Raw genomic sequence first — 27,347 nt, 5'->3', positions numbered from 1 at the left:
TTTTCTTTGTAACAAATTACATGTTTTGGTAAAAGCTGTTACAAAATCCACAAACTCGCAAGAAGAGTCAAACTGCCCAACTGAAGGAAACACTCATCACTATAATGGTAATCATACATTTTCAATAAATCATCAACATCTAAACCTCTGCTAATTCTTAATAAGACCTTCTGTAGATGTCTGACAGAAATAAAGTCAGTCTGGGGTGCGTTTCCCGATGAACTTGCGACCATAGTTGGCCAACGATGCTTTCGGGAAACGCACCCCTGGTTAGTAATAAGTGAAGCTGGTAATGCTGTTTGTGGAGTTGTTGAATCCTCCTCTGCTGAGAACTTGTTAACAGCAGATGTCCATCATTAATGCACAATCATCACTTAATTAATCACTTAAGTATCTCATTAACTTTTACTCTGTTTCAGAGTTATTTTAACTCTCTGTAGAGAGGGACCAAATGTTCTCTGAACAGAGTTAATTTTACTCTGGGGATTTTGCTGTGTGTGCTTTACAGATGAACTTGAAGTCTTTATTCATTTGAAATGTTCAATAATAGATCATCTTTGGCTTGGTAATACAAGTTTATGATCCGATTCGTGAACAGAATATTCTTTTCAGTCAATCTTTTAAAATAATCATTTCTTTTGTTTAACGAAACCAATGTGGAATCCAGTGTTTCACAAACAGGATAGATCTGAGGTGCACGGCTCGCAAAATCGCTATCCCGATGTCCCAGGACTATTGTGTTTTCCAGTCGGGCTCCAAAATATATCTCCACCCTGACCAACAGGCTATCTTGAATAGTGATGTAAAATTCCTAACTTGATTTGCGTTGTGCACTCTCTTGTTGGGGTAAAACGGATTGCTGTTGTTCATTTGCACTTGTTTCTAAGTCTTGCCGACTCAAGCGTTTTAAACCATTCGCGCATATTCGGAGCTTGCACGCACTCATTCAAAGCATGTGCCGAGAGCAGCTTCAGACAATGCGCTTACACAGAATTGATTCCTCTTTTGCATATCCTTGCTTCTGAATGAACACATAGACACAACATTATTTCCATATATTTGTCTTTGCAAGTATTCTCGTAAACACAGTCGGTTATGTCTTAAGGGAACGTATACAGTGTATAAAGAAATCTCATGTGCATTATTATATTGGATCTTAAAGGGGCACCAGCCTTTACATACCTGCTGTTCCATTAGTGGCACCTGCTGTCAGAGAGTGACATTTGCGTCTCATTCACAAAGCTAAAATCGGACCATTCTGTTTTTACTTAAAAACAGTGCTTTAAGTGGCCCAAAAGAGGTGCCGGTACTCTATTATATATATATATATATATATAGTTTTTTTTTTTGATGACTCCCCTCATCCCCTGAGGTAACAACAACTATATCAGAGGTGGGAAGTCCAGGGGCCAAAGAGTAAAAGTCCTGCCATATTTTTGTTCCACCCATGAACTCAGCAGATGATTTCACCAGAGGAGGAATAAAGTCATTCCTTCCAAGTCACAAACTAGTCTTGAGTCAAATCCCAAGTCCTCAAAGAGTTAAAGTTAATGAGATAATTAAGTAACTAATTAAATGATGATTGTGCATTAATGATTAACCCCTGCTGTTATTGAAAACTACAGAGGATCAGATGTTGATGTTTAATTGGTTAAAATGATGCCACCATCATGGAGATCAGTGTTTGGTTTAGTTGTGTTAGATCTCTCTCTGTATCTGATGTTGTGGAGAAAAGAGACATGTGCTATATGAAGAACATATAGTCACAATGAGCTGGTTTAATATAACTCAAATAATACTTCTTTTTTTCACATGTTTAGATTTTGAATAATCCCACTGAAACTACAGCACACACAAAAAAGAATTGTTCTAGTAGTTACAGAGGAGTGCATTTTAAATTTGTGTAACACATATAGAAATATGAACTCCAGTGCTTGCTTTTTAGACACACACAGATATCAAGAACCAGCATATGAATCTCTACAGTGGTGACAATCAACAAAATGCTTCATGTTGTAATACATGAAAGATTCCCATAATGCACTGCACTATGAATAATAATTTTCACCACTGTTGAGGATCATATAATAAATGGTCATGGCTAAATGCCTCATCCCAAACTTTTTTATTTCCTTAATATTGAAGCTTTACGGTGGCAATTACATAATGAGATTTCTCTCTTTTTTGTGAAAATGACATACAGTAAAATATGGTGACCCAAACTCAGAACCATTAAGCCTCAAATTATTTTATTTAAAACTATAATCAAGAAAATCTTAATCAAGAACTCACAGTCATCAATTGCATAAATTACTAGCTAGACTAAGATTTGTAGCAATATTGTACAAATGTTTGCTGAAAAACAATAATGCAATTGCTTAGAAACAAATGTATAGAAACTGCTTAAAGGCTCAAGAGCTCCACTTAAGCAAATACTTACCACAATTATGGTGGCACAGTTTATTTTTCTGTCAGTTGATTTCATTCAAGGCTGTGCTTAAAGTCAGTTGTACTTTTTGTGTTTCTCTTTTCTTCAGTGATGTTGATTGTTAACAGCAGGTTTTCATCACTAATGCATCTTCATTTAATTAGTCAATTAATTGTCTCATTAACTTTAACTCTTTGAGGACTTGGGATTTGACTCAAGACTAGTTTGTGACTTGGAAGGAATGACTTGTTTCCTCTGGTGAAATCAGCTGCTGAGTTCATGGGTGGAACAAAAATATGGCAGGACTTTTACTCTTTGGCCGCTGTATTACCCACCTCTGAACTATATTGAAGGGGTTTTATATACATCAGTCAACAGACGACCTTATAAAAAATAATAAATCCTTTTAATAATTTGTGGATTTGCTTGAGAAAGAAAGAGCTGAACATAAATAAAATGTGCAAAAGGATTTTGAAAAAATACCCTTAAATTCGGGACTGGTCTTGGGTGACGGGATGGGGGGCTTATGATATTAGACTTCGTAGCCTATAATAAAAGATAATGAATTTCAAACCTTAACTAAACACATTTTTATTCAAAGATCAACCGTCTGTCATTACTCTTTAGTCTGCCACAAGAAACAACAACATTAAAATCATGAACTCAAATGTCATTGTAAAAAAACAAAAAAAACTATGACTGTTGTAACAGTGCGTAAATCAGACCTTTCTGTAACGTTAACACTAATGAGCTTAAACTTATTTTTTGTACACAGTGCCGCGAACTGTCAATCACCCCAGATAGCAACATTGTGTCGGCCCATATCCGGCCCACATCTGGCACCCATGGAAAGATGATCTGGTCCACATGCAGCGTGGAATGATGGCACTTGGGCAGTCCGCTCCTGTTTGCCAGAACTGAGCCACCTTATCTGAGCCACAAAATCTGTATGTATTAAATATGAAGTAATTTCAGCCTTAATAAGCCTGTTAACAAGGAGAATCACTGAAGGAAAGAAGAGAACAGAAAAACAGAAGAGCAAAAACACAAGAACTACAACTGACTTCAGCCAAAACCTTAGATGAAATCAACTGTAGATAAAAGAAGACATTAAATCTCTCAAGATCTCACCAGAGGACGATTAAACAACTCCACAAACAGCTCTACCAGCTTCTCTTATTACTAACCAGACTGACTTTATTTCTGTTAGACATCTACAAAAGTTTTTTATTGAGAATTAACAGAGGTTTAACTCTAATGTGTTTCACCATAACAGTGATTAGTGTTTCCATTAGTTGGGCTCTTAACTCTTATTATATAGTTTGTCTTTTTTGACTGCTGTGACGGTGTGTTTGTTAAACACGTTTGCAGCATCAAAGAAAGCTAGAGTGACATGATATTAGGTTATGGATGTTATCTGTTGATGGTTTTATAACCATCATGAAGTACACTGGTTCATTGATGTTTTTTTAATCTAACAATTATGTTGTTCCAATAATACATCCATGTTACAATCCCTGTCTTTCTGCTGCATGAGATCCAGCAGTATTATAAAAATCAGTTATAATCTTTTAACAAACATGAGCTCAAAAAGCTTAGGCTATGCTGACACACAGATACAAACAATCAGAACATGAATCTCAATGATGTTGACAATCAAAAATATTTAGATAAACTGATCAATTCAGAACTTCACTGAAAAGCTACTAGGTCACAACAAAAACAACAGCAAAAATATAAGCAAATATTTAGAATTAAACTAAATAATAGGACAGTTCAGCTGCATAATTTATTCATTTTGCAATGCATGCTGGGAGTTTTGTACTATGCTATTACCCAGCATGCATTGCAGCAAGGTACATTTGATTGTCACCATTGTTGAGATTCATGTGCTGATTATTGATGTCTGTGTGTGTCGTCATATATTGACTTTTTCATGCTTGTTAAAATATTCTAATTGATTGTTGTAATATTGCTGGATCTCATGCAGCAGAAACACATGATTTTCTGATGTGAATATATTAATGAAACAATTGTTAGATTAAAAAAAATTAGCAAATCCGTCTGTTTCATGAAGAATATAAAACCATCAACAGATAACCTCCATCACCTGACCTCAATTCACTTTAGCTTTCTTTGATGCAACGAATGTGTTTAACAAACACATCGTTACAGCAGCGAAAAAAGACAAAAGATAGAATAAGAGTTAAGATCCCAACTAATGGAAACACTAATCACTGTTATGGTGACACACATTAGAGTTAAAACTCTGTTAATTCTCAATAAAACTTTTGTAGATGTCTAACAGAAATAAAGTCAGTCTGGTTAGTAATAAGTGAAGCTGGTAATGCGGTTTGTGGATTTGTTTAATCCTCCTCTGCTGAGATCTCCAGAGATTTAATGTCTTCTTTTATCTTCAGTTGATTTCATCTAAGGTTGTGGCCGAAGTCAGTTGAAGTTCTTGTGTTTCTGCTTATCTCCTTTTCTGTTCTCTTCTTTCCTTCGGTGATTCTGCTTGTTAACAGGCTTATTAAGGCTGAAATTACTTAATATTTAATATACACAGATTTTGTGGCTCAGATAAGGTCCAGTTCTGGTTAATTTCTTTACTCTTGGCTGAGATGTGGCATTGCTCTGGCCTGCTTGTGGCTCAGTTCTGGCAAACAGGAGCGGACCGCCCAAGTGCTATCATTCCACGCTGCATGTGGGCCAGATCATCTTTCCATGGGTGCCAGATGTGGGCCGGATCTGGGCCGACACAATGTTGCTATGTTTCGTTAAATAATGTTAACTGAACTGACTGCTTCACTTCCACTTTAAGACCGGTATTAATTTGGCGAGATGTTGTGATTGACTGATGCGTAATCACAGTGAGTCTCCTCTTTACTTAATCTGACTGTAGCTTTACTGTGAGACTCTCCATGCTTCTGGAAACTGACAGCAGCATACAGGAGCCCATCAGAGGGGATTGTGGGTGACTGAATTGTGGAGTAAAGTGGATTCTGTGAATCAGAGGGGTTTGTGGGTGACTGAACTGGGGAATAGAGAGGATTTGATTCAGGATCTGAATGGCTCCTGGCATCTTCTTGAGTCTGTAAGAAGATAAATTTCCAAAACATGAAGCACAGAGTATCAGCTTAGCCATTCACATATTGAGACGTAGATTATTGTTCTGAAACTCACCGTTTCATGAGCTCCTGTCTGTCTTCTGTCTGTTGATGAAATGATTCCTGTGTGAAGAAGAAAAACATCCGAGATGATTTTAACTGCAACTGTATTTCTGACCAGCAGAGGGAGACGAGCTCAGATTTACTAAATGTGCAGCAGTGTGTGTGTGTGTTTGTTTCTCACCATGTTTGTTGTGTTTCAGTTTGAATAAGATTAACCCTATAACCAGAGCCAGCAGAAGCAAACCCACAGAAACCGCAACTATTACAAAAAAACCTGAAATCACACAAATAGATTGTGACTGAGAAACAAGGTGAGACCATAGCATTTAGCAACAAATATTCATAAACATACATCGGATGCTAATGTTTGAATAGTTAGCTCAAAATGACAAACTGAGTTTTTGGATCTCTCCAGACTTTGCTTTTTGCTTGTCTTTTTCACTTTCGCTGTCAGACGAGATCATTTCTAAAAACACAATCACAGTATGAGGATCGTATGGAAGCTTATTTCCGTCATGGATGAAGAAGACTTTTTAACTCATAATTTTGAGATACTTTTTTTCTTGCAATTTTGAGTTTATATCTCACAGTTAACATTTTTCCTCATCAGAACCAGTGGTGTGTACAGAACGTGTATAATTCACATAACCTCAATTAAAAGAAAGAACAAATGATGAAAGGATGATATAGACTATAGCCTAGACAGCACGTGCTCCCTTTATAATCATTAAAAAGCTATCACTCTCTTCAGTTCATGGCAATCTCACAAAGTTCTGTTATAATTAATGAGTCTGTTCTTTGCTATAATGAGAGGATTTTTGAGCGTGCAGAATTCAGCACTAAACAATGCTGTTTAAGCGGTGAGAGGATTGATTAACTGAATGTGTTCAAAATCAACAGATATGTCTGTGATTGTTCACATTACTCAACACTGCAAAAACACCTTTGACACTCTCCGCACACACAGATGCACTGAAAACTGCCAGGAAAAGAGAGAGAGCATTCGACGATATGCTGTAATTTTGCTGGTTGTAGATTCCAGAAAATCTCAAAAAACGTTTCAATGCTAATAACCATGCCACGGTGGGCCAGATTACCCTAAATAACCATAATACCTTACTCAGAATGACTGATGTCTGTTCCAAACAAGTCATAGTTGTCTGGGTTTTGAATTGTAGATGTTAATAATTTTGTCATAATATCTGTCATAGATGGTGGTATTGAATGATTATATTATAATCATTCAAGGGAGCTGCTAGTTGGAATCCAGACAGACAAAACTAATTAGCCTAATAGCCTAATATCACATTTAAAGCAATTAAAGAAGAACTTAGATGCTAAAATTGCATTGTGTGTGTGTGTGTGTGTGTATATATATATATATATATATATATATATATTTTTTTTTTTTTTTTTTTTTTTCATGGATCTGACTGAGTGGGCAACTATTAAAAAAATAAAAACTACTAAAAAAGCCCACAGTAAAAAAAGTCAGAATTGCAAGATATCATGAGGAGAAGAAAAAAACATTCTGAATATTGTGATAAAAAGTTCAAATTATCTTTTCGTATTTGTATTTTGTGATGAAAATAAGCTTTTTGTGCCCCCCCCCCCCCAAAAAAAAATGCAGTGACAACAGTGTGAAATCACAAAAGAAGTAGCAGCAAGTTTTACTCAAACATGAGCTTTTTGTTGCTTGCTGTTGTCTGTGGTTTTCAGCTGGTGTGAAACATCTGTTTACACACATCAGGCATGTTAGAAAAAAAAACTGTCAAAACCCGGAGAGGTGTTGTAATGTCCTGCCATGTTAAGTGTACAGACGTTTTCATTAACCTTTAAACAAACCATAAAGCAAAATTCAGGTAAAACACCTGTTAAAAAATATACATAAAAAAAGAGAAAAAAGTGTATTCTTCAATCACATTCTTTCTAATCAAACAGACCTGGACAAGCTCAGTGTCTTCAGGATTACTAAGGTTACAGATGATTAGAGCTGAACTCAGGGACAGCTGCTTGGGGACCAAACATTAATGTGTTCACCTGAAAGAAGATAATTTTGAATTCTTGGTGAATTATCCCTTTAATGGAAGAGTGATTTACCTCCGGTCACGTGTAGCTGAACTTCAGTGAATATAAAGGACCCAGAGCTCTCCTCTGCACACCAGTATTTCCCAGAATCCTCTGCTCTCAGATCGCTGATCTTCACAGTAAAGGTTTCTTCAGTTAGAGAGAATCTGCTGTTATCTGATGAAACATGAACTCCGTCTCTGAAGCAGATATTGGGCTGATCTCCTCTGCAGAAAAACCTCTGTGTTTGTTTCCTGATGTGTTTACAGCTGATGGACGCTGATCCTCCGACAGACGCTTCATGAGTGATCGCTGAAGAAAACAACATTAAACATGATGAGTATGAGAACAGAATGAGCAGAAACATTGAGATTCATTCTCACCGTCCTTCCTGATGATCATGAGCTCAATGGGAAGATTAAACACATCTTTCACTGCACACCAGTATTTCCCAGCATCCTCTGCTCTCAGCTCAGTCATGGTCACAGTGAAGAGATTGAGTTCAGTGTCGTCCTTTACTGAAATCTTTGGGTTATTAACATGACCTTCATCTGAGCGAATGATAATTTGAGCATCTTTAGTGAAACTCTTTCCTTTACACAGATACTTTACTTCTTTTGAGTGTTTTTTATCATAAGGGCATTTGATCTGGACTGAATCTCCTTCACGTCCGATCACTGGAGGCACTGATAGTCAAAGAGAACAGAGATGTATTAATACACTGTGAAATACATGCATCTATGACTGAACTGCATGGTTTGTGGTGTCTGTACATACTGGTTAAAGTCATTTGATGTTTATTGGTGAGAGAAACAGAAGTCAGATGCTCGTGTCTGGTTTCTGCTCCACACCAGTAAACTCCAGCATCTCTCAGGCTCACATTACTGATGCTCGCTGTAAAAACTCCTGCTGTACTGTCAGAAAACTCAAAGCGCTGCTTCTCTGATGAACTGATGTTCTGACAGATCTTCTTCTTGTTCTCTTTACAGATGTGTTTGATGGACTGCTGTTTCTCAGGGGAATTACAGCTGAGTTTCACACTTTCACCAATAACAGCAGCTGATTCACTTGATTCAGGGAAATGATCACCTATACACAAAAACAATTTAAAAACTGAAATCCAAATCTTATTTTCTCATTTTAACTGATAGTAATTGTCCAGAAACAGACTCACACAGAGACTCTTTACCTTGATTGATCTTCAGTGTGATCGTCATGAAGACATGATCGTTAACAGTTTTCACTCCACATCTGTACGTTCCTTCATCAGCTGCAGTTAAATCACTGATAAAAACCTTCAAAACTCCTGAACTGGTATCATCATACATGTGAACTCTATCATGATGGATCCACTGATTCTGTTCTTTAACAGAGATCTCCTGTGATGAATCTTTCTGGATGAATTTCTGGTTTTCTTTGAATTCTTCTGGAAATTCACACGTGATGAAGACTGATTTACTGATGTAGGCCTCAACCTGGACAGAAGATATCTGACCTGCAAGACAAGATTTATTTGTCGATTTATTACATTATTAACAGTCGGGAGAGATTTACATTCCTTATTTCGAGAATTTATAAAGATTTTAACATTAAAAATGAATCTAAACTCACGATGAACTTTCAGCTCAATCTCTTTAATGAAGGTTATGTGAGTAATTGATGTTTCTGAAAGTGGTTTATCTTCTCCGTCTCTCTCCACTCCACATAAATAAACTCCACGCTCCTCTTCAGAAATGTTTCTGATGGTCACAGTAAAGTGATCTCTCTGATTGTCAGACAGGATGAACTTCTCTTCAGATGATTGTGATGATTGAGAGATCTTCAGCAGAAGCACAGGATCTCCATTCACTCTGTACAAGACTTTGGTGTGTGTTTCAAACTTGTGTTCATATTCACAGCTGAAAGTGATCGTTTGACCTTTATATGCAGATCGGATAACAGACGTCCCACAAGATGAAGAGTCTGCAAATGATTTCAATAAACCATTGAAACATGCACTGAAATATTAAAATGTTACTAGTATTAATAATAAATATGCACTACAGGGAAATTCAGCCTCCCTATCTCCATCTCTGTGTGACAGATACAGTGTCATGTTTCTTGCAGAGTTATTTATGTTAAAGGTTTAGTTCACCCAAAAATGAATGCCAGCCCATAAATTATCCTTGGTGTATATGACTTTCTTCTTTCAGACAAAACCAGGAGTCGGAGTTATTATAAATTTTTTTTATCTTTTAAGCTGTTTAGTGGCACTCAGCTGGTGTTGCCTTCCTTCAGTCCAAAAGAAGTTAAATAAAAAAAACGCCCATCCATAAATATAAAGTGTCTAAACACAGCTCCGGGGGGTGAACAAATGAGCCGATGAGTTTTGTGGAAACCAATGTTTATTAACAGGATCAAAAGAAGCTCAGTTTCCTTACTTTAGCACAGGAAAACCAGTTTCCTCTTGGCTTATAACAAAATCCTCTGACATTCTTCTTTACATATCCTCGTTTTGTACTTCTAATTAATGCCCGCTGTATTGTTTTGATCTCTCCGCTGCACTTCCGCGTGCATCTCTTCTGAGCAGCGCATTCACAAAGCTGAGCTCTTACGTCATTCCCCCGGAACTGCTTCATTTACAACAGTGAGCACAAGCTAGATTAAATTGATTATTAAGTTTTAAATATGGTTATTTTTCTAACAAAAACGCACCAATTCGCTACAGGAGACACTTTTTAATTAAGGATTGGCGCTTTTTATTTAACTTCTTTTGGACTGAAGGAATGCAACACCCCCTGACTGCAATGATAGAGCTTGAAATATCACAGACAATATTTAATATAACTACGACTGGATTCGTCTGGAAGAAAAAAATCATATACACCTAGGATGACTTGAAGGTGAATAAGTTATGGGGAAATTTTTGTTTTGGGTAAACTAACACGTGGGTTGTGCTTCTTTGTTTTGTCACCTGTGACCTGTGTCATTATACATCAAGGCAGAAACATACTGACAGAAAAGGTTTGTTTTACAAGGAATATATCCAGACGAAAATTTAATTTGAACAACTAACTTTTGGTAAATGGTCTTCTTTCTGTGCACTCTCAAATAACACTGAAAGAAAACCGTTAGGGGGAGGTGTGGCCTAGGGGTTATAGAGTTTGACTCCTAATCCTAGGGTTGCGGGTTCGAGTCCTGGGCCGGCGGCTGTGTGTGTGTGACCATAATTGGCTCTATGTCACGTCACTTTCAATAACAGTGAGAGAAAACTGACATTTCAGTCAGCTCAAATTATAAATAATTTTTATACTGCTGTAATTTATTATAATGCAGTGAGGAATTTTAATAATTGAATGATGAATTTGCTTAATAATGTTGTCCTTGTAGTGCACCTTTAAACAATACTATAATAAAACAAATTACTGTAGTAAGTTATAAAGTATCATACGTACTGTTGTTCACCACTAAATCAACATTATGACTCCATTCCTGGTTGTTTCCACATTTATATTTCCCATCATCCTCTCTGCTGAGCTTCCTGATGAACACTGAGAAGAATCCTCTGTTTTCATCGTCATACAGAGCGAATCTCTCATTATTAACCCACCAGTGCCGAGTCTCAGTACTGATTCCTGTCGTACAGTCTCTGTTTCTGCAGAAATACTTTCCTTTAAACTGATCAGAAGACTCTCTCTTGTTTGGGTTCATGCACTTGAACATCACACTCCCTCCAGAGCAGCCGATCACTTTAAAACACAGAACCTGACCTGACGAACACAAGATCAATTGCTCTGGGTTATTATATAATCAACCTGGGCAATATCATATCAAATATTATTTAACCGGTAAAGAACTGACCTGAGATCAGACAGAAAGTGATGAAGATGATGCTGAAGGCCCTCATTCCTGATTGTCTTCAGTCTCACAGATATTGAGAGAGAAACCAGATCAGATCACAATCCAGAGAAATCAAGAGCTGATAAAATACAATGAATGTAGTGTATGAATATATTAATAATAATAATTATAATAATTCATTACATTTATATAGCGCTTTTCTAGGCACTCAAAGCGCATTACATAGTCAGGGGGTATCTCCTCATCCACCGCCAGTGTGCAGATGTGACGGCAGCCATATTGCGCCAGAATGCCCACCACACATTAATAATAATATTATTATTAAAAGTACACACACATTCTTCCTCCCACATTTCTGCTTCCTCTTTCTATAAACAGCTCCACCCATGAACAGGGCATTAAAAGTGAAAATATGTGTGAAATACTCTGCAAACATGCAGAGAAACATATAACGTTACTATAACGGACACAAAGCTGATGGCACAAAGTTATAACCCTCAAAGACTGAGAGAGCTGCCCGCAGCTTAAAATTACAATTGTTCTTAAATGTTTAATTACTTTTGAACCACTCATCCTGTCTGAATGCTTTAAGGGGCGTTGTACAGCAGATATTCTCTACTTTTCAGAGATTTCTCAGTCATTTTATTCTGATATTCAGGATGCTATAGTGTACGTTATTATGTCATCATATTTTGACAACATTGATTCATCAGAAGAACCAATGCATTTAGGTTCTCTGAGCCAAACGGAGCTGTTTCTCAATAAAAAGTATGCAAAGTTCGGACTTGAGCCCTTGGTAGTTTTTCCCAGATGGGTCTGGCTCATGGTCTGGCTCCACTCTCAAACAGGAAATGTGTCATCTCCACTCAGTGCTGCCAAGGCCATTGCTTCCCTCGGATTGGGCTACTTTAAAATCTGTTGCCATGGGTTGTTTTTCATGTCCACGCCAACATGGTAAAATACTATAGTAATTTATAGTAGATACTGTAGTGTTTTTGAACAATACTATAGTAAAGTGTATTACTGTAGGCTAAATTACAGTATTTACAATGCGTTGTTAATGAATGCTACAGCATACTGTAGTGTTACCTATAGTGAACTGATGAACTGTAATAAATACTGTAGTACTTTAGTTTTTATTACAGTAAACTGTAGTGTATTGTAGAATAATATACCCTATAGTTGTAGAAAACTTAGTACAGTGTTGGGTAAAGTAATTTGTTTATATTACTGTAGTTGTTATATTAGCCCATCAACTACAGAATTACAACAACAAAGTAATTAAAATACTTTACTATAGTACAGTTCAAAAACATGAGAATTAATTAGTATTTTTTTTCATGTGGGCATGTTGAAGCGAACCCAATAACGTGACATTTAGCCCCCAGAACGCATTTTTTTTTACCAGAAAACCCCCCTTGAAATACGATTGGGCTGGTTTTGGGATTTTTCATTTTTTTTATTTTTATTCAAAGAACAATAACACACAATATTTTTTATCAAGATATAACACAAAACATTTACAACATATAGGAATTGCCAGAGGAAGGTAAGTATAAAATTTCAAAGACACAAGATATACATATACATACATACTGTACATACAAAGTTCAAAAGCTTTCAAAGTTCTTACAGCTTTCTTATTAAAAAATTATCTTATACTGACTATATATATATATTAATTGCTTGCTATGTGTAGGCCTATAGTCTAAACGAGACTTGTCATTTGCCCTTACATATTTTGACTCTTTTGTTAGTTTTGATTCTTTCTATTGTCCTAATTAGTAAGTCACTTTGGATAAAGCATCTGCTAAATGACTAAATGTAAATGTAAATATATAGTAATATATAATAATAAAAGAAGCCCACAAAACCATAAAATTGGGTTTCTTATTAGATTTTAATTAGATTCTTATTAAATTACATTTGGCTCAATGTATAAGTAAATAAATGAAGTAAAAATACAGAATCAGATTAGTCAGTAAAGCCAAAGAGTAAATTTTCCAATAGGTGTTAAAAACGTCTTAAAGGTGCTGTATGTAGGATTGACACAGAGTGGTTGAACTCACAAATTGTGAAGATTGTGCCATTAAATAACAGTAATTTACTGGCAGCAGGGGTGACTCAACCAACTACAGCTCTTATTTTTATTTTACAGTCTTTTACCATAATTCTACCATGGAAATTAACTCCAGTCCCACTGCTTCAAACAGTTTGAGTTTAAAAACTAGCATTCATATGTCATTAGTACTGTGAACTTATTTAATTTGAGTCCACTGAGAAGGAATATTTCTTAATATAAAACTGCAAACACTTAATGTGTAGTAATAAAGTAGCTAAATGCATGATTTTTACTCAAATAATTGCAGTTCATTGTCAGCTATAGCCAGAGGTGGAAAGAGTACAAAAATATTCTACTCAAGTAAAAGTACCATTACATTCATGAAATTTTACTTAAGTACAAGTAAAAGTACCAGTCTAAAAATCTACTCAAGTAAAAGTAAAAAGTAGCTCATTTAAAATTTACTCAGAGTAAACATTACTTCGTTACATTTTAACAGTGGGAGGGAGTCAAAATGGGACAGGCCAAGGGTGTCGAACTCAGTTCCTGGAGGGCCACAGTCATGCACAGTTTAGATTTAACCCTAATTAAACACACCTGATCCAGCTAATCTAATCATTTAGGTTTATTTGAAAACTACATGATATGTGTGCTGGAGCGGGGTTAGAACTAAACTCTGCAGGGCTACGGTCCTCCAGGAACTGAGTCTGACACCCCTGGGATAGGTATATTAATCTCAAACTAGTTGTTTTTAATTAAAGGAATCAGTTATTTAGAATAATAAAACATTTGGGCTGTTACCAGGCAAATCAGTATCAACAAACTCATCTTTTAATGCAGAGGAAATGCAGAAGATTCATTGGAAGTGGCATTTAGATGTATTACACTGTTTAGTGCAGGACAAGAATGCATTTAACCTGCAGTTACAAATGCATGAATAATGTTTTGATATACAAGACATAAAATGTTGAATATTTATTTGAAATGATAAGAAATTAATTATTTTAAAAAATCAAAAGATACTTTAAATGTGAAATTAAAATGGCCAGTATGTGTCAGCAAGTCACTGTTAATAAGTGAGTCATTGCGATTGAACCGAATCATTTAAACGGTTGATTCATTCAGGAACGAAACACTGTCACGTTGCTCAGAGACGCAAAACTGTGCTTTGGTGGCTGTGTTTGGAATTATTTTCTGAAAAAGGCAATATGGTGTCTAAAACGCAAGTCTCTTAATTAACTTGTTTACTGAACTGTTATATATATGTATGTATATATTCATGATGATTTTTGGAGGAAAAGATGGCATTCCTTGTGTGATTTTGATTTAATATATGAAATTATATAAATATGTGAATTTTCTGCCCCTATATCTTCAATTTTGTGATCATTCTAAATGCATTTTAGGAAACTGAATCACACAGTGAAAGAACGCACTATAAATGCGCGCGCACATCATTAAAACAAAAATAGCACACTCCTCACCATTGTCTTTTTGGCTAATTTGTGCAAAACCTCTTGCTAAAATGTCAAAACTTCATTTTAACCACCAATGCAACGATGCAATTATTTAGCTTACCTCTACATTCTTGCGAAGGGTTGATGTCGAGATTTTATAAGCTGCTAGTTTGGTCTTCCTAGGCAAGTACAGCTTACACTGCATAATAGAGCATACATATGGCCATGGGTTCACTTCATTTCCTTCGAGTTCAACTTCAGAATATGACGGGGTTTCGTTTTCAGCGGTGTCTGCACCACTAACGCCTGTTTTGTCCGTCTGCATCTTTCTTGTGATTTTAGTGCCAGTTTGCCCTCCTGCCCATTATTTACTGCCGTAGTTTCCAGGGAGCGATTTATTTTTTTTATTTTAATTTTTTTTACTCAGTAATTAATGTGTTTTAAAATGTAGTGAAGTACAATACTTCAAACAAAATATACTTAAGTAAAAGTAAAATTACAGATTAAAAAAATTACTTTAAAAAGTATTAGTACACAAAAAAGCTACTCAATTACAGTAACGCAAGTAAATGTAATTCGTTACTTTCCACCTCTGGCTATAGCACACATGTATGCACTGAAATACTTAACACAAAGACCAACACTGTATCAGCGACTCCACATTCACTGTCTTTATATAAAGCAGCAGAAGATCAGCGTTTGTGTCTCATCATTGACTGAAGCACAGGCTCTACTCTCCAGCACAATGGTGAACCACAAAGCTACATTAAACTAACAGATCTCTCTTGTGCAAACACACATTAATACAGCTGAGTTCAGTATTTACTATCATTATCAGTGCATGACTTTGCATATCTTCTTTTTCTATGGATGTTCACAAATATTTCAGTAAAATTAACTTTTTTTTTCATCTGGTACATCTGACTTTTACGTTTTACAGTATATTGCGTTTTTTTTCTTTGATTTAACACCAACAAACTGTAGAAAAACAGTTATTTACTGGCAATAATTTTTTTCTACAGATTGTTGCCGTAAATTTAATTTCATGCTGTTTTTTCTTCAACTTAAACCTTTAACCCTTTAAACCCCACAACAAAATCCTCAGTTTTAAATTTACATTTATATATTTAGCAGACGCTTTTATCCAAAGCGACTTACAGATGAGGACAGTGGAAGCAATCAAAAACAACAAAAAGAGCAATGATATATAAGTGCTATAACAAGTCTCAGTTAGGTTAAAACAGTACACCTAGCATGGGCTTTTAAATAATATAATATAAAGAAAACAGATAGAATAAAAAAAGAATAGAGCAAGCTAGTGTTAGAGGTCTTTACACATACACAGACACACATACAATTGCATAATTAATGAAAAGAAAAGAAAATATAAAAAGATTAGAAAGGTAGTTAGATTTTTTTTAAAGAATAGAATTAGAATAGTGATTGTTAAAGTTAGAGGGTCAAATAAAGATGGAAGAGATGTGTTTTAAGCCGATTCTTGAAGATGGCTAAGGACTCAGCTGTCCGTATTGAGTTGGGGAGGTCATTCCACCAGGAGGGAACATTTAATTTAAAAGTCTGTAGAAGTGACTTTGTGCCTCTTTGGGATGGCACAATCAAGCGACGTTCACTTGTAGAACGCGAGCTTCTAGAGCAGGGCCGGCTCTAGGTTATTTGGTGCCCAAGGCGAGAGAGCACGAACATGATCAGTGGAGCAGTGTCGTGTATAAGTAAGGTCCAGTTGGTTGCCTGATTTGTGAGTAGCAGTAGTTGACACTCGGTTGAGATCAAAAGAGGCTAGCAGAGTGTGGAAATCAGCATGCAGAGGTTTATCTAGGTGGATGTTGAAATCTCCAAGCATAACTAGGGGAGTACCATCCTCAGGAAAAGTTGAGAGCAACACATCTAATTCATCCAAAACGTTACCAAGTGGTCCTGGGGGTCAATAGACAACTACAAAATGTATTTTAAAAGGGTAGGTAACAGTAACTGAATGAGATTCAAAGGAGCTGTTGATACTCAAAGATGGTAAAGGATTAAATTTCCAATCATTAGAGATGAGCAGACCAGTACCTCCACCTCTTCCAGTCAAACGGGGGGAGTGGGAAAATGAGAAATTATTGGAGAGTGCTGCAGGTGTAGCGGTGTCCTCTGGTTTGATCCAGGTCTCTGTTAGGGCCATGAGATTAAGCTTTGAATGACTTATAATAGAAGTAATGAAATCGGCTTTGTTTACAGCAGACTGGCAATTCCAGAGACCAATAGAAAAAGAAAGTAGTGTATTAGCAGATATAGGCAAAGTGTGCAGATTGTTAAGATTGCGCTGTTTACATTGTGTGATGTGTGGTTTGCGAGTGGTAGTGATAGTAGGGATCTGGAAACACATAGTAAGATTTGGTTAAAAACAAAAAAACAACTGAAACAGAAATTAAACAAGAAGGAAAAAGAACAAAACAATACTTATATTCCCTGCCGATGTCCCTGCCTGGTGGAGTCGCACTGTAGAGTTGATGGTCTTTACACTCTTCGGTCTTCACACGAGGAGGGCTAAACTGGAGGGCTGCCACGGTGTACTAATGATCTGCTTTTAACTCCCGCTGATTTAACTGCTTCTCACAAAGGGTATTTCTTTACACTCTCTTGGCTGGCGCTTGAACACACTTTACTGTTTATCACAACAAAGGTCTAAGCAAGCGCACAACAATAACAACGTATGCAACAGAGTACGAGACCAAACGCAGCACATCTCAACACAGTAAACAAACAAGAAATGAACAAATGAAATGAACAAATGAACACTTATAATGTGTGCACACTACACTGTAAAACCCGACAAGTAAACTTAACTCAAACCGTTTGAGTAAACAGATTGCCTTGATTTAAACCATGTAAGTTTTAAAACTTTGCATTCAAGTAATTAAGTGATTAACTAAGTGATAATTGTGAATTAGTGATGAACAGCTGCTGTTAACAAACAGAATCACTGAAGAAAAGAGAAACACAAGAACTACTACAACTGGCTTCAGACACAGCCTTAGATGAAATCAACTGAAATAAAATGCATTAAATCTCTCAAGATCTGATTAAACAACCCCACAAACAGCATCACCAGCTCCACTTATTAATAACCAGACTGACTTTATTTCTGTCAGACGTCTACAGAAGATCTTATTGAGAATGAACTAAGGTTTAGATGTTGATTCATTGTTTCATTTGAAGTAACCATGTTAGAGATCAGTGTTTGCTTTAGTTGTGCTCTTGACCCTTGACTTCTGTCTTTGTGTTTTCTCTGGCTGTTATAACCATGTGTTTCTAAAACACATTTGTTGTAATTCAAAAGCCCAGAAGAAATATCATCAGGTGTTAACCTGTGCGTAGGTTGTAATGCTTTATATTGGTGATGGTAATCATCAATCATTGAACTGTACGGAGTTTAATCTCTGATGAAATAGGTATTGTGTAATTTGATTCATTATCGTAAAAGTGATTCTAATAGCCAGTGGTTCTGTGATAATCAGTTAATCTGAATGACTTGTCAAATAGTGTGGTCTTCTACGGCGTCAAACAGTCACACACAGACATCAATAATCAGCATATGAACCTCAACAACGGTGACCATAAAAAAAAATGCTGCAGAGCATGCTGGGAGCCATGGATGATTTTTGTACTACAATAGTACCCAGCATGCATTGCAGCATGTTTTTTAGAGTGTTTGAGTAACACTGAATCAGTGAAGTGAATGAAATAATTCTGTGATTAACTGATGATTGAGCATTAGTGATGTCATAGGATCTGTTGGATCTACCGATTTAGAAATGAGTTTTCTCACATACAAATATTCACAATCATTTGTCACTGGGTAACTGTGATAATGAACCAGGTTAATTAAATATTGATTTTGATGACCTCCTTGTAGAAGCGATTCAAAGGAAAGAAGTCAAACGACAAAAGAAGAAAGACAAACGTCAAGACAAACTGAAAAGAAGAATGACTTATACTCTCAGAAAATAAAGTACATAATTGTACCTTTAGGGGTACAATAGCTTGTCACTGGGGCTGTACCCTCAAGGGTACAGCTTTTGTACCATTGGCACAGGGTAAAAATTTTTACCCTTGTGATTTGTACCTTAAGAGACCAGTTTTGTACCTGTGGTGACAATTTTGTACCTTTATTTAACAGTACAAAAGTTCACCATTCAAAAAGGGTACAATCTTTGACTATAATGATATATATATATATATATATATATATCATTATAGTCAAAGATTGTACCCTTTTTGAATGGTGAACTTTTGTACTGTTAAATATTTATATATATTATTAACACACACATGTTGAATTTAAATCGGAAATCACTAAATCCTTTTAATTTTAAAAACAACATCTAACTGCAACATAGAAATGATTCTTTACTGAGTGAGTGTAATTTGCCTGAAAATCCGTTTCATCTCCTGGTTTCAGTGTAGTTCTTTTTTTCTTCTGATTGGGGAAGTCGTGGCCTAATGGTTAGAGAGTCGGACTCCCAATCAAAAGGTTGTGAGTTCGAGTCCCGGGCCGGCAGGAATTGTGGGTGGGGGGAGTGCATGTACAGTTCTCTCTCCACCTTCAATACCACGACTTAGGTGCCCTTGAGCAAGGCATCGAACCCCCAACTGCTCCCCGGGCGCCGCAGCATAAATGGCTGCCCACTGCTCCGACGAATTCTGAGTATGGGTCACCATACTTGGCTGAATGTCACTTCACTTCACTTTGTCAGCCTTGAAACTGCATGCATGAAAGTGACACTCATTGGACAAAGGATCCACATGGTGTCTATGTTAAAGAGATACTTGATTTGCCAAAACAATGGAATAGACTCAGAATGCAGTACATCTCGAAGTCGGTTACTTCTATGCCTGCTTCTGATATTTTTTGAAGTCCAGGGGCCAAAGAGTAAAAGTCCTGCCATATTTTTGTTCCACCCATGAACTCGGCAGCTGATTTCACCAGAAGAGGAACCAAGTCATTCCTTCCAACTAGTCTTGAGTCAAATCCCAAGTCCTCAAAGAGTTAAAGTTAATGAGATAATTAAGTGACTAATTAAATGATGATTGTGCATTAATGATTAACACCTGCTGTTATTAAGAATTACAGAGGATCAGATGTTGATGTTTTATTGGTTAAAATGATGCCACCATCATGGAGATCAGTGTTTGGTTTAGTTGTGCTCTTGACCCTTGACTTGTTGTGCTCGATCTCTCTCTGTAGCTCTGTGTTGTTGTGGAAAAGATAGAACTGTGATATATGAAGAAATATAGTCACAATGAACTGGTTTAGCTATATCTCAAGTATTTTTTATCTTTCTTATCACATGGTTAGGTTTTGAATAAATTCCAGTGAAACTACAGCATGCACAAAATAAGCATTGTCTAACATTTACAGGATATGAATTTTAAATTTGTGTAACACATATAGAAGTTTGAACTCAGTGCTTTTTAGACACACACATATATCAAGAACCAGCATATGAATCTCTAATATAGTGACAATCAACAAAATGCTTCATGTTGCAATACATGAATTACTGCCATAATGCACTGCAGTATGAATAATAATTTTCATCACTGTTGAGGATCACATGATAAATGTTCATGGCTAAATGCCTAACTCCAAAACGTGTTTTTTTCCCCTTAATATTGAAGCATTATATGGTGGTATTTGTATAATGAGATTTCTCTCTTTTTTGTGAAAGGGACATACAGTTAAGTATGGTGACCCACACTCAGAATTTGTACGCAGCATTTAACCCATCCAAAGTGCCCACACAGAGCAGTGAACAGACAGCAGTCCTCTCTAACAACTAAGCCACAAACTCTTTTCTTTAAATGTATAATCCAGAAATTTAATCGAAATCATACAATCATCAAAAGCATAAGTCACCTTCTAGATTAAAAGTAGTATCAGTAGTATACAAATGTTTGCTGCAAAACAATAATGCAATTGTTTAGAAGCAAATTTATTAAAACTGCTTAAAGGCTCAAGAGCTCAACTGAAGCAAATACTCACCACAATTATGGTGGCACAGTTTTTTTTCCTTTCAATTGATTTCATCCAAGGCTGTGCTTAAAGTAAGTTGTAGTTCTTGTGTTTCTCTTTTCTTCAGTGATGTTGATTGTTAACAGCAGGTGTTCATCACTAATGCATCTTCATTTAATTAGTCAATTAATTGTCTCATTAACAGTTACTCTTTGAGGACTTGGGATTTGACTCAAGACTTCTTTGTGACTTGAAAGGAATGACTTGGTTCCTCCTCTGATGAAATCATCTGCTGAGTTCATGGGTGGAGCAAAAATATGGCAGGACTTTTACTCTCTGGCCCCTGGACTACCCAAATCTGGTAAGAATCATGCGTAACCGTTCTATGACTTCGTCTCCACCAAAAAAAAGAAAAAGAAGAAACCAACATTCTTTTAAATTGAGATTCAAGCAGCCAATCAGGGCTGGCTCTACAAATTGTACCTAAACCTTTAAAATAAATGGTACATATATGTACCTTTTACTGTACCCCTATTTCTGACAGTGTAGGATAAGAAGAATAATTCAACTTACGTGGAAACAAGAGGACTCAAACAAAAAGATGATGAAGATGCTGAAAGAAACGATTGAATTGGTTAACTTTAATTTGAGTTTCAATCTCTTGCAAATTATATCAAAGCTTTGAGATTGCAAAACCAGAAAAGCCTTAAAAGGTAACAGTTAAATATAAAATTGGTTAGATAAGAACCTTAAAAGTCAGTAATAAGAAATGCATGTTGTTATAATTTGCTCAACAGTTAAACCTGTCACATATGCCTGCTTTTTGCTAGCTGAATGATGATTGTGCAAGGAAGTGCATTTTGCAACTATGTTGCAGTGTGGACTTTCTTTCTAAAAGCTGTATTAAAAAAGCAGTTTTATCCTATCATAAAATAAATGATGCTATGCAGTTTAGATATAGTTATTTGCTTAGCCTACACCTTTAAGATGTTGTAACAGCTTAAAGATAGATTAATTTGCTTTAATGAAAGAAAATAAATCAGCAATTACTTAATATGAATATGTGGTAAGGAGAGGCTGCTACAAGAGGAAATGTCATACTTCCTGTATCTATAGCAACCTGTCTATGAGTGTGTGAATGTGGATGTGAGAGTGTTTTTCACAGATAATGGCATCTGGAAAAAGGAAGTGTTGTTTTTGTGACTATATAATGTTATGGTTTAAACACATCCCTTGCTTCACCTCGGGGTGAAAACTTATGCTATTTACTTTTGTTATTATTTTCTTATGAGTTATGGTTTAAATAAAGCGAAACTATTTCATATGGTGATGCATTTAATATCTTTTAAACAAGAGTTGTCTGAGTAATTTATTATGAGTAAAAGTGTTATAAAAACTTTGCCACCATAATTGTGGTGAGTATTTGCTTAAGTGGAGCTCTTGAGCCTTTAAGCGGTTTCTATACGTTTGTTTCTAAGCAATTGCATTATTGTTTTACAGCAAACATTTGTACAATATTGCTACAAATCTTAGTCTAGCTAGTAATTTATGCAATTGATGACTGTGTGTTCTTGATTTAGATTTCCTTGATTATAATTTTAAATAAAATAATTTGAGGCTTAATGGTTAGGTAGGACTGCTGTCTGTTCACTGCTCTGTGTGTGCACTTTGAATGGGTTAAATGCAGAGTTTTAATTCTGAGTTTGGCTCACCATACTTAACTGTATGTCATTTTAACAAAAAAAAAGATAAATCTCATTATGTAATTGCCACCATAACGCTTCAATATTAAGGAAATAAAAAAGTTTGAGATGAGGCATTTAGCCATGACCATTTGTTATATGATCCTCAGCAGTGGTGAAAATAATTATTCATACTGCAGTGCATTATGGGAGTCTTTCATGTATTACAACATGAAGCATTTTGTTGATTGTCACCATTGTAGAGATTCATATGCTGGTTCTTGATATCTGTGTGTGTCTAAAAAGCAAGCACTGGAGTTCAGATTTCTATATGTGTTACACAAATTTAAAATGCACTCCTCTGTAACTACTAGAACAATTATTTTTTGTGTGTGCTGTAGTTTCAGTGGGATTATTCAAAATCTAAACATGTGAAAAAAGGAAGTATTATTTGAGTTATGTTAAACCAGCTCATTGTGACTATATGTTCTTCATATATCACATGTCTCTCCACAACATCAGATACAGAGAGAGATCTAACACAACTAAACCAAACACTGATCTCCATGATGGTGGCATCATTTTAACCAATAAAACATCAACATCTGATCCTCTGTAGTTCTCAATAACAGCAGGGGTTAATCATTAATGCACAACCATCATTTAATTAGTCACTTAATTATCTCATTAACTTTAACTCTTTGAGGACTTGGGATTTGACTCAAGACTAGTTTGTGACTTGCAAGGAATGACTTTAAATAAAAAAAAAAAAAAAAAAAAAAAAAAAAAGTGAAGTGAAGTGACATTCAGCCAAGTATGGTGACCCATACTCAGAATTTGTGCTCTGCATTTAACCCATCCGAAATGCACACACACAGAGCAGTGAACACACACACACACACTGTGAGCACACACCCGGAGCAGTGGGCAGCCATTTATGCTGCGGCGCCCGGGGAGCAGTTGGGGGTTCGATGCCTTGCTCAAGGGCACCTAAGTCGTGGTATTGAGGGTGGAGAGAGAACTGTACATGCACTCCCCCCACCCACAATTCCTGCCGGCCCGGGACTCGAACTCACAACCTTTTGATTGGGAGCCCGACTCTCTAACCATTAGGCCACGACTCCCCTACAACATGTGGGGGACTTGGTTCCTCTTATGATGAAATCAGCTGCTGAGTTCATGGGTGGAGTAAAAATATGGCAGGACTTTTACTCTTTGGCCCCTGGACTTCCCACCTCTGGTTATAGCAAAAGTGAGTAAAAGAAAAATAAAATCTGGTATTGATGTTTACAGATTGATAAGAAAAAACATTCTCTTATTTCTGATTTAATTATTTTATCCAGTGTTTCTTTTCTAACTGAACACTGATATTAGAGCAAAAGAACAAGCCTTTCTGAGCCATCATTTATGAAAGTCTTTTAAAAACACATTACTTATTATGGATGAGTTTTGTCCTGTGCTGGTAGCCAGCATGCATTGCATCATAATGAACCTTTTGATTGTCACCATTGTTGAGATTCATATGCTGTTGATGTCTTTCTTTGGGTATTAATGATGCAGAAGCTCATAATAGTTTTAAGGCCATTGTTTTTTTTTGGGGTTTTTTTTTTTAGATTGTAGTAATGCTGAGTAATTTCTCATAGTAAAATATAGACAAGAATTAAACAATACACTTACATAGCTATGCTTCATATAAATCCCGATGCATCTCAAACGAATGTGTCCACAATTATAGGAAAAGGTGGATAAGATCAAGTTGGGTTTGACTAGTTTCATGTATTTGTTATTTATTTATATAAACTCATTTAGTACTTTAACTATCCCAAACACAACCAGACTTGATTTACTTTCTGTTGAGAAGCTGCAAACATAAAGCTACATACAAACAGAAAGAATGAGATGAAGAAGTTTTGCTAACATTATTTTTACACTATACAATCATGCTTATAGTCAGACAGACGAAAGTCAAGATCATCTACAGTCACATTCACTTCAAGAGCGATAGAATATAATCATAACCTCGACATCAACGGATGATGTTAATTATTGGCAAGCTACCTTTAAGTTCTGTGAACAACTGCAGAGCGCTTGACGAGTTTTGATGTTTTTTATTTTTTATTATTTTATTTTTTGCAGGTAATCAGCTCAGGTTATCAATCGATCTTCTTCATTGTGTCGTTATAGATGTGTGTGGTTTATCATTTTATCAGAGTTAGAGTTATAAAAAAAAAAAAACTATGGTTATTGTTCTTGCTGTGTACTGTTCATGAATCACAAACAAGATATCAGTGATCAGTTATAGCCGGATGCAAAAAAAAAAAAAAAAAAAAAAGAACAAAAAAGGCTTTGGTTCTAACATGCACTAGTGATGAAAGTTACAAAAATGTTAGGAAATAATACACATGCTGTACCTGTCATGCAGCTTTCTGGTGCTTTCGTTAGTTTCACTTTTAATCATGTCCTCCCAAAAGCCCCTTTCTGACAGGAAATTCCTCTTTCGACGTGCAGGGAGCACCCATATCCCACTGTCACACTGATTGAGTGCTCATAGAAAATAGAGTTTAGGGTATCATAATCCAGGACAATCAACTGCTCAAACACAAACTGGAGGATCCAAGATATAAACTGATACTCAATGTGGGGCAGCTATCATTTAAGGCCATATATACATACACAATGTATAAGCTAACGCTGTCCACACTGGATGTGCACTGGGTTTCTTGAAGCTGTTTTCACTCGATGCATCAAAGTGAACATTCCAAATCCTTTTTGAGCTATTTTGGATGTTGACAATGTGTAATATAGACCTACTGCAGCTTTATTTTGTTTTTATTTTGTTTTTGAAGCTGGGGTGTAATTATTATTAAATTTGCTTAAATAATGCATAAAACTAGGATTTGAAACTGAGTCTAATTCTAGGACTGTTAAATGTCTAATCACAATACTCTTTTAACAATTTTTAAAAACCATACATGTAAGCATAGTATTGCTGTATCTATTTTACTAAATGATGAAACTGTTCATTGTATGTTATTTACCGGTCCACTGAACGTTTGTTGCTGTTGTTGTTTTGTCTTAGTTTGGACCATGGAGGAGATTTCAGGATCAAACCAGGACTGATAAAGTGTAAGTCCTCACACACAGAGACACACCTGCATATTGAATCATGTCATAGATGTTCTTCTGATCTCTCTTCTCGTGTTCAGACGCCTGTGCTCTCTCACTGGATCTCAAAATGGTTTTCTTCAAAGTATATTTGCTGGTAAGGCTTTGAAATGTGTACATTTCATTTATAAAGATATTTGTTATATTATAATGTGTAACATTTGGATGTATAGTATGATTGAATGTATGTGTTGTTGGTCAGTAGTCAGTGGTGTTGATCATGAAGTGGAATCACTATGAAAGATTATTTAACTTTAAACCTCTTTTTCTGATGTCTATTTGATTTGAGTCTTTCTTCATACTGCGTGTGTTCATTAACAGCTGCTCTGTGAGTGTAATGTGAATCTGTGCCACTAGGCAGTGTGATTATAATACTACATGTGTAAACAAAATCACCTTCACTGTAAACTATTGTGCTGTAAAATAACACAATCTACTGGCAGCTGCATTGTAAAAAATAGTGCCATTAAACAATAGGAATGTACTCTTAATTTACAGCTCTCAAACGCTAACTTACAAATCTTATTTTTTTTTTCAGATGGCTTCCTGTTTGCAATTTTATAAACATTCATTGATTTTTTTTGTTATATTTTAAGTTCAATTCTTTATTTAAAGTTAAATAATAAACCATTTGAACTGACAAGGTAGTTTAACTATATTTTCTTTAGTTTTTTAACTCTAGAAAGGGCTGTTCACACCAAGAATGATAACTTTAAAGATAACTATATTAGTGCCTTTATCATTATAGCTGTGATGTGGACTCTGTTATTATTTAATACTGAGAATGATATTGAGAACTGACAGTTCCCTGAGTAGGGAACGAGACACTGGATGCGAGACTGACAGAAGAAGAGAGGAGCATTGTGACGTGGATTCAGAACAGCTTTGGAGCAGATGCTGTGAATTACACCTTCATCCTCTTCCTCACGCTGATCATCTGAATCCTGAATCTGTGGAAGATCACATCAGATGAAGTCTTGATCTCCAGCATCTGATTGACCGGTGTGATGGCAGATATCAGTCGTTCAACAACAGAGACAGACAAAACACAGATCAGGTCACAGAGCTGCTAGAGAAGACAACAGAGGTTTAGAGATACAAATTAATTTATAGCGAATTTAATACACAGGGGTATTCAAAACTGCTTAACATATAAATTATTAAAATGAAAAAAAAAAGTATTTAAAATAGATAAAATTTTAAAATGTAAAATAAATTAAAAAGAGAGAAACATAACCATTAAAGGTCCATGTGTGAATCACACTTGTGCTGTTGTTCATCTTTAGACCATTATGAACACACCCAGCAGGCACAGGATGTAGACTCCAACGTCGGCTAGACGTACGATTTTGGTTGAAAATGAAAATCGGGTTGACGTCTAAATCCAACGACTGTTTGACGTCAGGCTCCAACGTTGGGCAGATGCTGAATGTCGGCTGGAATAAACACCCCCCCCCCCC

At 36.0% G+C, this 27,347-nt stretch overlaps 1 protein-coding gene across 1 annotated transcript; it reads right to left on the bottom strand.

Moving 5' to 3' along the window:
- Positions 1-1,698: 1,698 nt before the first annotated feature.
- Positions 1,699-25,446, bottom strand: LOC132144300 (polymeric immunoglobulin receptor-like). The gene is made up of 12 exons (XM_059555079.1): positions 25,134-25,446; positions 11,506-11,623; positions 11,100-11,414; positions 9,277-9,627; positions 8,855-9,160; positions 8,443-8,754; positions 8,049-8,351; positions 7,709-7,977; positions 7,542-7,607; positions 5,612-5,658; positions 5,326-5,520; positions 1,699-1,744 (listed from the first exon to the last, which is right to left on the bottom strand). Exons 2-12 carry the CDS (start codon positions 11,549-11,551, stop codon positions 1,699-1,701), a joined length of 2,256 nt encoding a protein of 751 aa, XP_059411062.1. The 5' UTR covers positions 11,552-11,623; positions 25,134-25,446.
- Between the last annotated feature and the right edge of the window lie 1,901 nt (positions 25,447-27,347).

Source organism: Carassius carassius, chromosome 7, assembly GCF_963082965.1.
Source record: "Carassius carassius chromosome 7, fCarCar2.1, whole genome shotgun sequence".
NCBI classification, from domain to species: domain Eukaryota; kingdom Metazoa; phylum Chordata; class Actinopteri; order Cypriniformes; family Cyprinidae; genus Carassius; species Carassius carassius.
Note: the sequence above shows the minus strand (reverse complement) of the source record. Positions and strands in the feature narration are given on the sequence as shown.